The sequence below is a fragment of the Eleutherodactylus coqui genome, chromosome 1 (genome assembly GCF_035609145.1).
Source record: "Eleutherodactylus coqui strain aEleCoq1 chromosome 1, aEleCoq1.hap1, whole genome shotgun sequence".
NCBI classification, from domain to species: domain Eukaryota; kingdom Metazoa; phylum Chordata; class Amphibia; order Anura; family Eleutherodactylidae; genus Eleutherodactylus; species Eleutherodactylus coqui.
In genome coordinates, this window is record NC_089837.1 from 39,868,766 (window position 1) to 39,884,791 (window position 16,026).

The following is a 16,026-nucleotide window of genomic DNA, read 5'->3' on the forward strand; positions in this document are numbered from 1 at the left end:
CTACAAAACATTTCCCACATTCTGGACATGAAAACGGCTTCTCCCGTCTGTGAATTCTCTCATGCCTAACAAACCTTGATTTATCTATAAAACCTTTCCCACATTCTGAACATGAATATGGCTTCTCTCCTGTGTGGATTTTCTCATGTTTAGCAAGCTTTGATTTCTCTATGAAACCTTTCCCACATTCTGAACATGAATATGGTTTCTCTCCTGTGTGCATTCGCTCATGTTTAACAAGACTTGATTTATCTATAAAACATTTCCCACATTCTAAACATGGAAATGGCCTCTTTCCTGTGTGAGTTCTCTGATGTCTAGTAAGGTCTGTTCTATCTGCAAAACATTTCCCACATTCTAAACATGCAAATGCCTTTTCTACAGTGTGAATTCTCTCATGTTTAACAAGCTTTGATTTTTGAGAAAAACATTTCTCACATACTGAACAAGTATATGGCTTCTCTTCTGCGTGACGTCTCCCATGCTCAATAAAATCAGATTTTTCTGGGAAGCCTTTCCCATCTTCTGAACATGAATACAGCTTCTCTTCCATAGGATTTATTCTGTATATTAAAAGACCTGGAACTATTGTAATCTGGTTTCCACCTTCACTAAATTGATGCGTGTTCTGATCTGTACTTGTGCTGAAGTTTTGTGATTGGTTAGGAGAAGGTTCTTCATAATTGGGGGGATCACATGAAAGCTCTGTACTCTCAAGTTGTGGATATGCATTATCGGTAATGAGGTTTTCTCCTGAAGAGCGTTGTTTGATATCTTCATCTTCTACTTTAAAATTTACCAATGACGTGAAGTACTTACTGGAATTTTCTGTCAAGATTATAATTGGATTTCAGTATTTTTTTTCAAATCACAAAAGCAGGCAAAAATTGCAATATTACTACTAAGCTGAAAATGAGGTATGCAGCATCACCTAATTAACGTTAACAGCAATAGACTTCAATGTTTGACCTTTTACCATGCCTTGCAATAGGGCTATAGCTATAAGCCAAACCAGTCTTCGCAATAAGGAAAAGACACCCATCCACGGACAGCTATTTGGGGGTCTTGTACTTCTTAGTACACAGCAGAGCTCTGGTTGGCTGGGTGAGAAGCATTATACCATCTCCCATGTGCAGACCCGATTTCCCAGAGGAGCACTGCATGGCTGTCACAAGAAGAAATAGTTCCCCTCGAGATCTACTACACTGGAAATTCACATGTAGTTCTTAAAGGGGTTGTCCCGCGGCAGCAAGTGGGTTTATACACTTCTGTATGGCCATATTAATGCACTTTGTAATGTACATTGTGCATTAATTATGAGCCATACAGAAGTTATAAAAAGTTTTATACTTACCTGCTCCGTTGCTAGCGTCCTCGTTCCCATGGAGCCGACTAATTTTCGCCCTCCGATGGCCAAATTAGCTGCGCTTGCGCAGTCCGGGTCTTCTGCTGTCTTCAATGGGGCCGCTCGTGCAGAATGCCGGCTCCGTGTAGCTCCGCCCCGTCACGTGCCGATTCCAGCCAATCAGGAGGCTGGAATCGGCAATGGACCGCACAGAAGAGCTGCGGTCCACGGAGGGAGCAGACCCCGGCGGCCATCTTCAGCAGGTGAGTATGAAGACGCCGGACCGCCGGGATTCAGGTAAGCACTCTCCGGTTTGTTTTTTTAACCCCTGCATCGGGGTTGTCTCGCGCCGAACGGGGGGGGGGGGGGGGTTAAAAAAAAAAAAACCCGTTTCGGCGCGGGACAACCCCTTTAAGTCAAAGCCAGAATTGGGTCCAGCAGAAGGGAGAAGCAGAAATCCTTTATATTTCCCATTCCTTTTGAATTCACTCCTGGCTTCAGCTAAAAAACTAATTTGAAAGCTGCAACAAAAACTGCACATGTGATTCCAGCCTCATAAAGCTTTATCTGGCAAACCTACTTTTCGCAGTTTAACCACTAAAGAAATGTATCCACAGAATAGTAGAAATGTATCCTGATCACAAGGGGTCCGACCATTGGAGCCTTCAGCGATCACCGGAATGGGGGGGGACTTATCCCTTTAAATGAAGCAAAGCTGCACATGCTCTACTGGAGGAAAATAGTTAAATGCATCAGAGAGGGTGAGAAGAAAAACTTGAAATGAAATATTATGGGAAATAGATTACAAAACTGTTCTAGTCTTTTTCTTAAGTGTCTGCATGCATGTGTAATTAGGAAGGCCCATAGTAGCTTAACAGTAGTAAAGGCATACAGTGTTATGTTCTGACAATGCAGAAAGTGTTCAAATTAGGGGCCATCCAGACGGTTATATGCTCACCTTGAAACACACTAGTCTTTAGCCCTAAAACCGGATTAAAACGTAGCGTTTCACTGATCCACAGGCTATAATGGTGTAACGCAGTCAAGCTATGCATACATTTGACTACGTTTAGCCTGACACACAAGGGATCGAAAAGCATAGCCTGCCCCACAAAAAAGTATGTCAATGGAAAAAGGTATGGTGGTACATTTACATACATTCAGCAAAAACGGATTTTGTGATCAAGGCAAAAAAAAAAGCGTTGAACTACAAAACTTTGTAAAGAAAAAAAAAGGAATATTGTTACCATGCGGCGGCGGCCAGGGCCGCAGGTGGTCGGCGCGGTGCGCGCGCTCGTGGCTCCGGGCGGCGGCGTGCGCGCGGGTGTCTGTGAGTGCAGCTCTGCGCACAAGTCCCTGCTAAGAGATTCTGCTGGGAGGTGTCGCCTCCTCCTCTCCGCCCCTGGGCGGAGGCTTCTGTTTATAAGGCTTGCAGTGAGGTCCATTCACTGCCAGTTATTGGTTTCTGCTCCAGTGTGCTAGTGTCTTGCCTCTGACAGTCTCCTGTGTCTCAGCTTTGCTTTATCTGCCAGGTTATCCATCTGCCTCGGTCTGCTATATTTTCTGTTGGTTTATTCATCTGCCCTTCCTGTCGGTATCCTACCCTGTTCCATCTTGGTACGCCAGCGTCCCTTCTTGGTCCCCAGAGAGTGTAGGGACCGCCGCCCAGTTGCCCGCCTGGGGTTAGCCAGAAGTGGAGGCAAGTAGGCAGGGACAGGGGTTGCGGGTAAGTTCTAGGGCATCCCGGGCTGGCATATCGTCGGGTAGGATACCGTAACATAATAACTGGCCCTTAAAATTACCCTACGGGTTTTCTTCGCTCTCCAATGGAGACTATGAGCGTCCTTGCTAATCAGTTGCAGAAGCTAGTGGGCATGATCCAAGACCTGTCCGGTCGTATGGTGGCCCAGGAGCAGCGGATGTTGGTGCAGGTTCCTGCCGCCCCATCTATTCCTGAACCCAAATTTCCTCTCCCTGAGGTGTTTACTGGGGAGAGAAGCAAGTTTTTCGTTTTTCAGCGGGCATGTAGATTGTATTTTCGGATGTGGCCCAGATCCTACAGTTCAGAGTTCCAAAGGGTGGGATTGATTCTGTCCTTGCTGCGTGGTCCCCCCCAGACATGGGCCTATTCCTTACTGGAGAGTTCGGCTTGCCTGCAGTCTGTAGATTCATTTTTTCAGGAACTAGGAGGTATTTTTGATGAGCCGGACCGGGCGGGGTTAGCCGTATCTCACCTCATGGCTTTGCGTCAGGGGCAGCAGTGTGCTGAAGACTACTGCTCTAGGTTTAGACAGTATGCCGGTGAAACCTCCTGGAATGATGGCGCCCTCAAAGACGTGTTTTTGTTGGGCCTTTCTGATGCTGTCAAGGATCTACTTCTTTCCCATCCCGCTCCCATAACACTTAATGAGGCGATTGTATTGGCAGTAAAGGCTGACAGGAGACTGAGATCCAGAGAAAAGGAACATCAGGCGTGTAAAACTAGGGAGTCCTGTCGATCCGTTCCCATTTCTCCCATGCCAGCTCCAGGGGCCGAGCCTATGGAAGTGGACCAGCTAAGTCCCGGAGAACGGCGACCGTTCCGAATGACTCACCATCTTTGCCTCTACTGTGGGGAAGACTGACATCGAGTAGCAACCTGTCCACGGAAGCAACGACGACATCAGTCTGAAGCGGAGGAAGAACTACCGATCCAAGGCGATTCTCTAAAGGGTCGCCTAGGGTCACAGGTACTCCCTAGGTTGTTGGTGCGTCAGGTTGGCTTCCGGAATTTTATTTGGTCCGGTCAAGCCTATATTGATTTGGGTGCTGCCATTAGTCTGATTAATTTAAAGTTTGTCAGACCTCTGATAACGGAGTTTTCCATGCTATAGCCCCCCCATGGGCTTCAGTGGTATTGATTCGACCCCTCTCTCCACAGGAGTTGTTAAATGGAGGACTCCCATTCTGCAGTTCACTGTGGGTGTTCTCCATTCTGAGAATCTGTCTTTCCTGGTTACAGAAAAGATGTCGGTTGATGTGGAGCTTGGTATGCCCTGGTTGGCACTGCACAATCCCCAATTTGATTGGTCCACTCGGGAATTGACTCATTGGGGGTCATCCTGTCATAATCACCTATCTACTATAGCCATGTGCTCCGCAGATACTGTGCTTATTCCGGAGTATTTGTCAGACTTTCAGGATGTATTCTCCAAAAAACTGTCTGAGGCTTTGCCTCCCCCTAGGGAGTGGGACTGTGGTATTGATCTGATTCCCGACAGTCCCATCCCTAAGGGAGACATTTTTAATTTGTCCGGCCGTGAGCACGAAGCCCTCAAGTCCTATATCTCGGAGGCTCTGGCCAAACGACATATCCGGCCATCCAGGTCCCCTGCCGGGGCAGGTCTCTTCTTTGTAGAGAAGAAGGACGGGACATTGAGGCCTTGTGTCGATTATCGGGCCTTGAATAAAATCACAGTGAAGAACCAGTGCTCCTTGCCCCTAATTCCTGACTTGTTGAATCAGGTGGTAGGGGCCCACTGGTTCTCCAAACTGAACTAAAGGGGGGCTTACAATTTAATTCGCATTAGAGAGGGAGATGAATGGAAGACGGCGTTCAACACCCAGTTAGGACATTTTGAATGTCTGGTCATGCCTTTCGGACTCTGTAACGCACCCACTGTGTTTCAGGGTTTTATGAATGCGGTCTTTCACGACTTCCTGAGGGTATTTCTGGTCATCTATCTTGATGACATTCTGGTGTATTCTCCTGACTGGGATTCACATGTGCGGCACCTGAGGTTGGTTCTGGCCCGTTCGCGCGAGTATCAACTTTTTGTCAAGTTGGAGAAATGTACATTTGGTTCTAAACAAGTATCTTTCCTTGGATATGTGATTTCACCCACGGAGATTCAGATGGAGTCTGATAAAGTAGCAGCAGTCTCCCAATGGGTCAGACCAGACAAACTTAAGGCTCTCCAGCGGTTCTTAGGTTTTGCAAATTTTTACCGCAAATTCATTAAGAATTACTCGATTATTGCTCAACCCCTGACCGATCTGACTAAGAAGGGGGCCGACTTGGTAAAATGGTCGCCTGCAGCCCTTGAGGCCTTTAGTCATCTAAAAAGGGCATTTACTACAGCCCCGATGCTAATACAGCCGGACGCACGACTACCCTTTTTCATTGAGGTAGATGCGTCTGAGGTGGGGACAGGAGCAGTATTGTCGCAGGAAGTCAGTGGGAGATCTGGGTATAGCCCATGTGCGTTCTTTTCGCGGAAGTTTAATTCAGCAGTACGTAACGCAACTACGACGTGGGTAACCGTGAATAACTGGCTATCAAATGGGCTTTAGAAGAGTGGCGACACCATCTTGAGGGTGCTAGACACCCAATTACCGTGTATACTGATCACAAGAATCTGGTATATCTCGCCAATGCTAAAAGACTCACAGTTCGTCAAGCCAGGTGGGCGTTGTTCTTCGTCAGGTTTAATTTCGTCGTAACATATATCCCAGGAGAGAAGAACGTGAATGCGGACGCCCTGTCACGGAGTTTCGGGGTGCCGGAAAGTGAGACTATGACTCCCGAGAATATCTTGGCACCTGGCATGGTGGTGGCAGCTGTAGAGTCTATCTTCGTCCCTCAACTACAGAATGCTCACCAGGACGCTCCTTCGGGGGTGCCGGAGGGCAGATGGTTTGTGCCAGAGACCTTATGTCTTAGAGTCATGGATGAATCTCACTCGTCAGTTCTCGCAGGTCATCCAGGGTTTCAGGGAACCCTTGATCTTTGTTCTAGACACTTCTGGTGGCCAGGCATGTCTCAGGAGATCCGCGACTTTGTTAGGGGATGCTCTGTCTGTGCATGCAATAAGAGTCACCGGTGTCCTCCGGAGGGTCCTCTGAGACTGCTACCGGTTCCTTCCAGTCCATGGTCGCAGTTATCGATAGATTTTATCACTGATCTACCGGAATCCCAGAAGTGCACCACTATCTTAGTGGTGGCCGACCGTTCCTCAAAGATGACACATTTTGTGGCGTTAAAGAAGCTACCTTCGGCAAAAGAATTTGCCAAGATTTTTGTAAAAGAAATAATTTGCTTACACGGGGTTCCCCAAAATATTGTATCTGATCATGGGGTTCAGTTTGTGTCACAGTTTTGGCGTGCCTTCTGCAGAAACCTGGGAACGTCACTCTCCTTCTCGTCAGCGTTCCACCCGCAAACTAATGGTCAGACTGAGCGGAAGAACCAAGATTTAGTGCAATATTTACGGTTGTTTGCTAGCGAAAAGGCTCATCAGTGGGCAGAGGTCCTGCTGTTGGCAGAGTTTGCACTAAACAACCGCACTTGTTCTTCCACTGGGGTATCTCCATTCTTTTGTGTATACGGTCAGCATCCTCGCTTCCTTACAGCAATCCCTACTCCTTTGGTCTATCCTGCAGCTGATGTCGCCACAGATACGCTTCGGGGAGTATGGAAAGAGGTACAGAAAAACTTGGAAGCAACGGGGACTCGTATGCAGTTGCATAGTGGGAAGAGTCTGTCTGTATCTGAAACTTTCAGGGTGGGACAGAAGGTATACCTGTCTTCTAAAAATCTCAAATTAAGGGTTCCATCCTTGAAGCTGGCGCCGCATTACGTGGGTCCCTTTGTCATCACACATGTGGTGAACCCGCTCGCCTACGAACTGGGTTTGCCAGCTACATGGAGGGTTCACAGGGTGTTACATAAGTCTGCCTCTGACAGTCTCCTGTGTCTCAGCTTTGCTTTATCTGCCAGGTTATCCACCTGCCTCGGTCTGTTATATTTTCTGTTGGTTTATTCATCTGCCCTTCCTGTCGGTATCCTACCCTGTTCCATCTTGGTACGCCAGCGTCCCTCCTTGGTCCTTAGCGAGTGTAGGGACCGCCGCCCAGTTGCCCGCCTGGGGTTAGCCAGGAGTGGAGGCAAGTAGGCAGGGACAGGGGTTGCGGGTAAGTTCTAGGGCAACCTGGGCTGGCGTGAAGAATGTATGTTTTTCATATGAAAAACAGATTAATATGTATACTGCGCATACGAGTAGAAAAATGTAAACATATGCTTAAATACATGTGTTTTTACACTTTTTCACATACATTAAAGTGCAGAGTCCTGCCGTCAGTACTGCTGCCTATGGAATGGCAGGTCTACCTTAGGATTATAAAAAAGCTGACAGCGCTCATCTATGCCCCCGGTAATGGACAATGGATACATTTAATATGCACTTTTTTTCTTCTTACCATGTGATATCAGAGGCTGGTGATTCTCCATCATGACGTTTTTGTACAGATCCTTGTGTCCTTCTAAACACTCCCACTCCTCCATGGAGAAATAGACAGCGACATCCTGACACCTTACAGGAACCTGACACACAATGATACCGTCATTACCCAGACTCCTCTAGTGCTGTTACTACATAATTTCCCAGCAGTGTCACCTCTCCAGTCAGCAGCTCAGTGATCTTGTTGGCGAGTTCTAGGATCTTCTGCTCATGTATCAGTAAGTGAGGAGGAGCCTCTGTGATGGGGCTCTGGCTCCTGCTCCATCCTCCTGACTCATGGAGATGGCTGTTGGGAGTCGCACAGTCACCCGATGTCATCTTCACCATTGTGTAATCCTGTGTATGGAGAGAGACATGTAGAGGACTGAATCCAGTAGAAAGGGAGAGATTGTGATCCTGCTGTATAGAGGTCTGGTGAGATCACATCTGGAATAATGTGTCCAGTTCTGGAAACCTCACCTACAAGAAGACATTGATAAAATTCAATGTGTAAAAGGTTGGCTACAAAAATGGTGGAAGCTGTTAAGCATAAAACTGACCAGGAAATTGTTAGTATTCAAACCTAAAGACGCCCATGTTCCAGAAATTAGGTCTTCCCACTGAGCTACTGGTCTTACTGGAGACCTCCTTTGCCAAATCCATTGTCAAAGTCTTTGTATCTTGAATTCCAAGCTTTGTTTTGCTAATTAGTTCCGCCCTTTGACTTCCTATAAAAACTTAAGGGCTTATGGTCACAGCCGGGACGTATTCCGCCTGTGAAATATTGCAGCGGAATCAGACCCTCCAGAAACCCAAATACTCACCTCTCGGGATCCACCACAAGTGTCCAGGTCCCAGCCTTTGGTCCCCTCTTCATACAGTACAATAACTCATTTTATGGTGCTGTGGGGAGGGGACGGGTTCCCTGTAATAAACTTAAAGGGGTTGTACCAGAATTTCAAGTTATGCATTATGCCCATAGTGGTGAACTTATGGCACGTGTGCCAGAAGCGGCATGCAAAGCCCTCTCTGCTGGCATGCGGGCCGACGGTTGCTCACCATGGTAGTGATTACCGGCTGGGGTGCCACAGCTTTTCAGCCAGTAATCATGCAACGGCGCTGATTCCGGTGCACACTCTGACGTCAGTGTGGGCACCTGTGATCCTCCTCCCCTGACCTCTCCTCCTTAGTTTCGCAGGAGAGGAGAAGGGAGGAAGCGTTCCAGGTGCAAACACTATCGTCAGAGTGTGCACCCGTGATAGTGCTGAGAAGAAGCGAAGCGGTGCTGACTACAACTAGGAGCTAAGTGTATGGGTTTGGGGGTGAATTAATATTACTACTGGGGCTACTGTAGGGAATAACATTACTAATGGGGCTACTGTGGGGTTAATATTACTACTGCGGCTACTAATATTACTAATGGGGCTACTGTGTGGTTAATATTACTGCTGGCATTCCTGTGGGGTTAATATTACTACTGGGGTAACTGTGGGGTTATTATTACTAGTTCGGCTACTATTGGGTTAATATTGCTATTGTGCGGTTAATATTACTACTGGGGCTACTGTAGGGTTATTACTGGGGCTACTGTGGAGTTATTACTATTGGGGCTACTATTGTCAGGGTTGGTGGCGCTCGGGGTCGCCATGCCCGCACTGCCAGTACGGTCGCTCCTGCGGCTGGTGTGCGGCACAGGGGAACCCTGGCACTGGTTACTACTCCTGGCCGCGCTGCTCCTATACGCCACAGGGGTGCTCGGGACGCAGTGGCTGCTGCCTGGCGCCGCGTTCCTGTTGCTATGACAGCACCTCCTCTGTCTTAGTTTGCTCTGCTAGTGCTGGGGGCGGTTCTCCCAGCACTCTGTGATTCTTCTGCTGCTGTCTGACTCTCCGCCCCAATCAGCTTCTGGGGCGGGAGCTCTGACAGCATTTAAACCCCTCAGTTGCTTCCTGACACTGCCAGTGTTTGATTAGGCCTCCAGTCACTCACCAGCGGTACCCTGCAATTTCTGACTGATTGTGGCTTTTGCCTCGGCTTTTCCCCTGACCTGACTCCGTCTTCCCTTGTCTGTACTGTGCTTCTTGGACTTAGTGCTTTGGACCTTTGGCTGGCTCCTGGACTGGTTGTTCTTTCCCTTGGTGCCACACTTTGGTCGTTTGTCTGTTTGTATTCTCGTTCTCTGTTTCCAGGAACTGTAGTGTCTTACATAGTTTTCCCTAGCCCAGTGTAGGGACCATCGCCCAGTTGCCACACCGGGCTCTAGCCCAGGGGGACAAGTAGGCAGGGACAGGGGTTGTGGCCTACGTTGCAGGGAATCCCGACTCTGCTTTCCCTGGATTCCTGACAACTGTGGGGTTACTATTATTACTAAAGCAGTTACTATTATTACTGCAGCTACCGTGGGGTTAATATTGCTTCTGAGGGGGTTACTATTACTGGGGCTACTGAGGGGGTTAATATTACCACTGGGGCTACTGTGGGGTTGATATTACAGTTGAGCCCACTGTGGGGGGGTCACCATTACAATTGAGCTCACTGTGGGGGGGGGGTCACTATTACAATTGAGCCCACTGTGGGGGGGGGGGGGTCACCATTACAATTGAGCCCACTGTGGGGGGGGGGGTCACCATTACAATTGAGCCCACTGTGGGGGGGTCACCATTACAATTGAGCCCACTGGGGGGGGGGGGGTCACCATTACAATTGAGCCCACTGGGGGGGGGGGTCACCATTACAATTGAGCCCACTGTGGGGGGGGGGGTCACCATTACAATTGAGCCCACTGTGGGGGGGGGGTCACCATTACAATTGAGCCCACTGTGGGGGGGGGTCACCATTACAATTGAGCCCACTGTGGGGGGGAGGGGTCACCATTACAATTGAGCCCACTGTGGGGGGGGGGGCACCATTACAATTGAGCCCACTGTGGGGGGGGGGGGGTTCACCATTACAATTGAGCCCACTGTGGGGGGGGGGGTCACCATTACAATTGAGCCCACTGTGGGGGGGGGGTCACCATTACAATTGAGCCCACTGTGGGGGGGGGGTCACCATTACAATTGAGCCCACTGTGGGGGGGGGGGGTCACCATTACAATTGAGCCCACTGTGGGGGGGGGGGGTCACCATTACAATTGAGCCCACTGTGGGGGGGGGGTCACCATTACAATTGAGCCCACTGTGGGGGGGTCACCATTACAATTGAGCCCACTGTGGGGGGGTGTCACCATTACAATTGAGCCCACTGTGGGGGGGGGGGGTCACCATTACAATTGAGCCCACTGTGGGGGGGGGGGGTCACCATTACAATTGAGCCCACTGTGGGGCGGGGGGGGTCACCATTACAATTGAGCCCACTGTGGGGGGGGGGGGGGGTCACCATTACAATGGTGTGTTCCAACAGATGCTAAGGCCATAGTGTAACATCAAAATGGGCCGTTACGTCATTCCTCGGCACCAGCCCACGGCAACACGCACTTAATCGGGTCCCACACCGGAGGAGAAAGCTTGCAGGTAATGTATGATTAAATGTCCTGTGTGTATGTACATATGTATGTGTTTTTTACATACATGAGTATAAAAGGAAAAATAAAAAACTATCCCGCCCCTTGGCAGAAAAACAATATTTTTTTATTCTTGTTAAAACAACGCGTTTCGACACGCCATGTGTCTTTTTCAAGTTCATACAGACATTGTCATATATGCTGCCTTATATAGTGTATGTGAGGCTCACTCCCCAATCTAGGGGCGTGGTTTTTTTTTTTGTTTTTTTTCCAATTAGGGTGATTTATTTATCACTTGTCTATCCATGGAGCTCTCATGGAATGCATTGCGTTCCATAGTTTTTTTCATTAAACTTTATTGTTTTCGTTTCAATTGTCTCTCCTATTCACACCATAATCCTGGTCTGATTATAAAAATTTCCCTATAAAATTATTATATAAGATTACTATCTATTTATTTTCCTATATTCAACATAAAAACTTTTCATTTTTTTATTGTGTATTTTTTCTATATTTTTTATCTATTTTTTTATTGTTTATTGTAAAAGCTTCCCTGTGAGTGCATTTATTTTATTAAAATTTCTCCAGTACTTCATTTAATCCTTCTGGCATTAACCCCTTGAGTGGCACTCCCGGAAATTTTCCAGGACGAGCTCCACTGCTCATAGCAACATAGCCCGGAAGATTTCCGGGCTATGTATCACTATGGGAGCTGCAGAGCACAATGCCACAAGCTGTGACAGTGTGCTCTGCTTGCACAGACCCAGAGAGAACAAAGCAAGGGCTTTGAAAAACCAGCAGAAGATATTGCCGACATGCCGGCAATCTCCTGCTTTGTTTACAGGTTGCCATAGAGACCATCGGCTTGTCATGGTCTCTGTGGCAGGGAGAGCTGGTTGTTAGCTGTCAGAGGACAGCTAGGTACTAGCTCTTACAGCAGAGATCAGAGAAAACCTCTGGTCTCTGCTGTTAACCCCTTACATGCTGCAGTCTATGTGACTGCAGCATGTAAAGGGCTGTCACTGCAGCATGTAAAGGGCTGTCACCATCTGACCCCCAGAATGTGATCAGGGGGTCCTGATGGGTCCCTGTGGAAGTCCCCTAAAGGGACAAAAAAATCAAAAATAAAAAAGTTAAAAAATTATAAAAAAAAATAAAAACACTTGTCTCCCTTTACTTTGTAAAAAAATCAAAAATACAATCACACATGTGGTATCCATGAGTCGTAATGACCCAGAGAAGGAAGTTAATGCATTATTTAACCCCTTAATGACATGGCCCCTTTTTTTCTTTTTTTCCCCCATTTCTTTTTTCCCTCCGTTTAAAAAAATCACAACTTGTCCCGCAAAAAACAAGCCCTTATATGGCCATGTCAATGGAAAAATGAAAAAGTTATGGCTCTTGAGACGCAACTGCAAAATTAGTTGAAATTCAATGATTAGACCATTTTAAAAAACCTGCCCTGGTGGGCACGACAGGGTGGTAGGAAACCTGCCACTCAAGGGGTTAAGGTGTTTAAACGATAAATCCAGTACATTTCCTTTCTTCTCAGTTTCATTATTGAGTTTTGTTTTATGGTTTCTAAAGGAATTTAATTTTAATTTTTCACTGTTTTTATTGTGTTTTTCTTTGAAATGGTTTGATATACTGTGTTTTTCATACCCCTTTTTAGGTTGTATCGATGTTGATTGCTCCTCATGTTCAGGCTATTACTTGTTCTTCCGACGTATCGCAAGGCGCAAGGGCATTCTAGCAGATAGATGATATTTTTACTTTTACATGTCATTTTTTCTTTTTTTTCTATTTTTTCCTCCCCTTTTTGTACATAGTTTGGTTTGTGACATATATGTGTACAACATTTGCATTTGAAACCACCTGATATTGTTTTCTCTTTAAATGTATTGTTTTTTTTCTTTTTTCTTTAGAGGATTTGATGGAGCTAAACTATTACCTATCGTTCTATTTTTTCTGAAAATAATTCTAGGGTTTTTTTCTAGTGTTTTAGGGGTCATTTTTTAAAAAGGGACCCGTTTTTTTGTATGATGATTTTTATATTGTTGTGGTCTGTACTAAATTTTGTAATAAAAATATTGTTGCTGTAGGGGTTTTGTGTTTATTTTGTTTATTGTTTTTTCACTTTTTTTGGTTTTTTGATAAGCGTCTTTTAATAATTGCTTTGGGTAATTTTTATTTTCAAACCGATGAATTATATTTTTTGCTTGATTTTCAAAGATATCTTTTTCACTGCAATTTCTGTATACTCGTCGTAGTTGACTATATGGTATATTGTTTTTCCATTTTTTTTATGATGGCAGCTATTGTATTGTAGGTAACTGTTTTTATTTACCTTTTTAAAATGAGTTTTTGTATTGATATTATTTTTAATATATAAAACTGAATCATAAAAAGTGTCGAAACGCGTTGTTTTAACAAGAATAAAAAAAGATTGGTTTTCTGCCAAGGCGCGGGATATTTTTATTTTTACTTTTATACTCCGTTATCCAGCTGGACCGTGCTTGCAAACACGGTGCAAGGATATCCATGGACGCCCCTCCAAAAAAGAAACATGGAGAAGCAAGAAACCTGCTGAAGGCTAACGTGGACAACAGGTGCAGAGGGGTTAACTCCTTCACCACCGGATTAACCCTTCTGGCACCGGGTAAGTCCACTTCTCATTTAGCTATAAAAGCATTTTTAAACTGCAAGTGAGGCGCATTTTCTATTTTTTACATACATGCTATGCTTGATAAAGGCACTTTGTATGCTGAAACGCGTTGCACCCAGTACAGGTGACAGCTGGAGAGGTAGCTATATGCCCCCATTGTCCCTACAATGTCTTTTGTTTGTACCTTCAATTGTCTTTTTCTTTCCCTTTTGGGTTATTAAATGTATATAAATCTGAGTCTGTGAGCGGGGTGGGGTTGGGGGGTTACTGCTTTGGCAGTTTTTTCACTGGATTTGGATAGCCTTCCCCTCCACTTGGGGTTCCTCCTGCTGCCACCTGGATCTGTATCCACAGGAACCAGGGAAGACTTTATACTATGAACTTACCTTCATTTTGGGGGCCCCGCTTAGCGCCAGGTAAGCTGGCTATTTGCTATTCATCTAGAGCTGTTTGGCGCTTTCTCATTTATGCTTCTATACACTCAAGCTGACTTCGGGTATGTTTACAGATGGTGGGTTAATATTGCTACTGAGGGGGTTAATATTACTGGGATTACTATTATTACTGGGGCTACTGAGGGGGTTAATATTAGTACTAGGGTTACTGTGATATGATTATTACTACTGCTGGTACTGCGGGGTTATTATTATTGCTGGGGCTAATATTACTAATGAGGGGGTTATAATTATGGGGCTACTGTAGGGTTATTATTGGGACTACTGAGGAGGTTAATATGACCTGTGAGCGGCTTTCTAGTCTTTATTCAAGTTTGGTGACTAACCCCACTTTCCTAGAAATCACAGTGGTATGCAAATCTATATGTAAAATATTCGAAACCCTTCACAGATATAAAATTAATAATTTTATATCTATATCTATAAGTAATTCTAAAAACGTGGGCTTACAATGACACTTCGTGGAGACAGATGTATAGTCCCTCACAGTGTGTCTAGGGGTATCCCTTAATGATTAGTGCACTGCTGGTACATATAGATATATGGAGGCAGGTATTATCAATTGACAAGATCCTGCTGAATTCCACTATTCAGGGTGTGGGTCCACCTCTAGGTGATTGATATAGAATCCACCAGGTGAATATGTGGTCTTCTGGTCAATCCCCAATTAAGCCACAGTGTTCATTTGCATATTTGTTATTTTGTTTGAAGATCTGGCTACAATACCATTAAGCATTTTGCATCCAGATCCTTCAAACAGGCTCTTGCACATCAATGGTGCTAGATCTAATGGCTCAAAAAAAGAGCTTGCAATAGCACCAGGTAGGTAAGAGTCTGTAGGCTCCCGCCCTGCAGTAGTGCCATGCAACAACGATCAATGATAGGCTTGACGCGTTTCCCTAACCGATTTTTGGATAGTTCCTCAGGAGCAAAGGTAAATATACCATCAGTTAATATGCCGTCCTTTTATCGTGGACCAATCGTCACCAGGGTTAGTGAAAAAAGTTTAACAATGTGGTTTTTCCGCGGTGGATACACGGTTTTTCCACCTGTTTCTGTTAAAGGAATTACGTATCAAACGGTTGTAATTTCCTTCTCTAGCTCTCAAAATACGCACACCCACAAAGCATCACTATTAGTCGGACCGGACCGTGTTCTGGTCAATGTCCGTATTATGTCAGATTATATAGTGAGAAGAGTTGGAGCTGAATGACCCTTAGTATGTAGTGGTCAATTTCATGCGTCTACATTCATAGTGAAGAAATAGTTCCCCGGGTTGAACTATCTCAACAGTAAACCCAGTGTCAAGAGGGGTTTTCTGTTGTCTAGGTTCAGCCTCTCTCCAGTCTATCTTTACCCATAAGGGGCTTCATAAGCAGGTCCCCTATGAGTTTGTCGGCATCCTTTGGTACGCCAGTGACTTTGCTGTCAGTCTATATAGAGCCGGTCGGAGGTGGTACTCCGTATAACAGTCAAAGAGTGACTTCTTTGCCCATCGGGGGATGCATAAGCAAATCCCCTATAGGTTTAATGGCGTTCTTTAGTCCGTCAATGACCTGGCTATTAGTCTATTTATAGGCAGCTGGAGATGGTATTCCGTATAGCAGTCAGAGAGTGACTGTATTAGGTTAGAAAGAGGAAAAGAAGTCCACTATTGTGGGTAGTTTCTAGGGTTGGAACCCAATAGGTGCAGACAAGCCTAGAGAGAGAGGACAACAGCACCCCTAAGTAGTCCCATCCACAGTCAGATGGCCAGCCGCTCACCATTAGAGCCGCAGGCACGACCTCTTGCTCTCCAAACC

The 16,026-nt window shown here is 45.9% G+C and overlaps 2 protein-coding genes across 2 annotated transcripts in view; one reads left to right on the forward strand and one right to left on the reverse strand.

Annotated features, from left to right (window-relative positions):
- LOC136607801 (zinc finger protein 605-like) overlaps window positions 1-16,026 on the forward strand; it is a 432,755-nt gene that overhangs the window by 250,146 nt on the left and 166,583 nt on the right. The gene's annotated exons all lie outside the window — the stretch shown is intronic.
- LOC136608755 (zinc finger protein 271-like) overlaps window positions 1-16,026 on the reverse strand; it is a 122,218-nt gene that overhangs the window by 99,020 nt on the left and 7,172 nt on the right. The window contains exon 2 of the mRNA XM_066589128.1: window positions 7,780-7,959. Within this exon, the coding sequence (XP_066445225.1) occupies window positions 7,780-7,959 (180 nt within the window). The remainder of the gene's footprint in view (window positions 1-7,779; window positions 7,960-16,026) is intronic.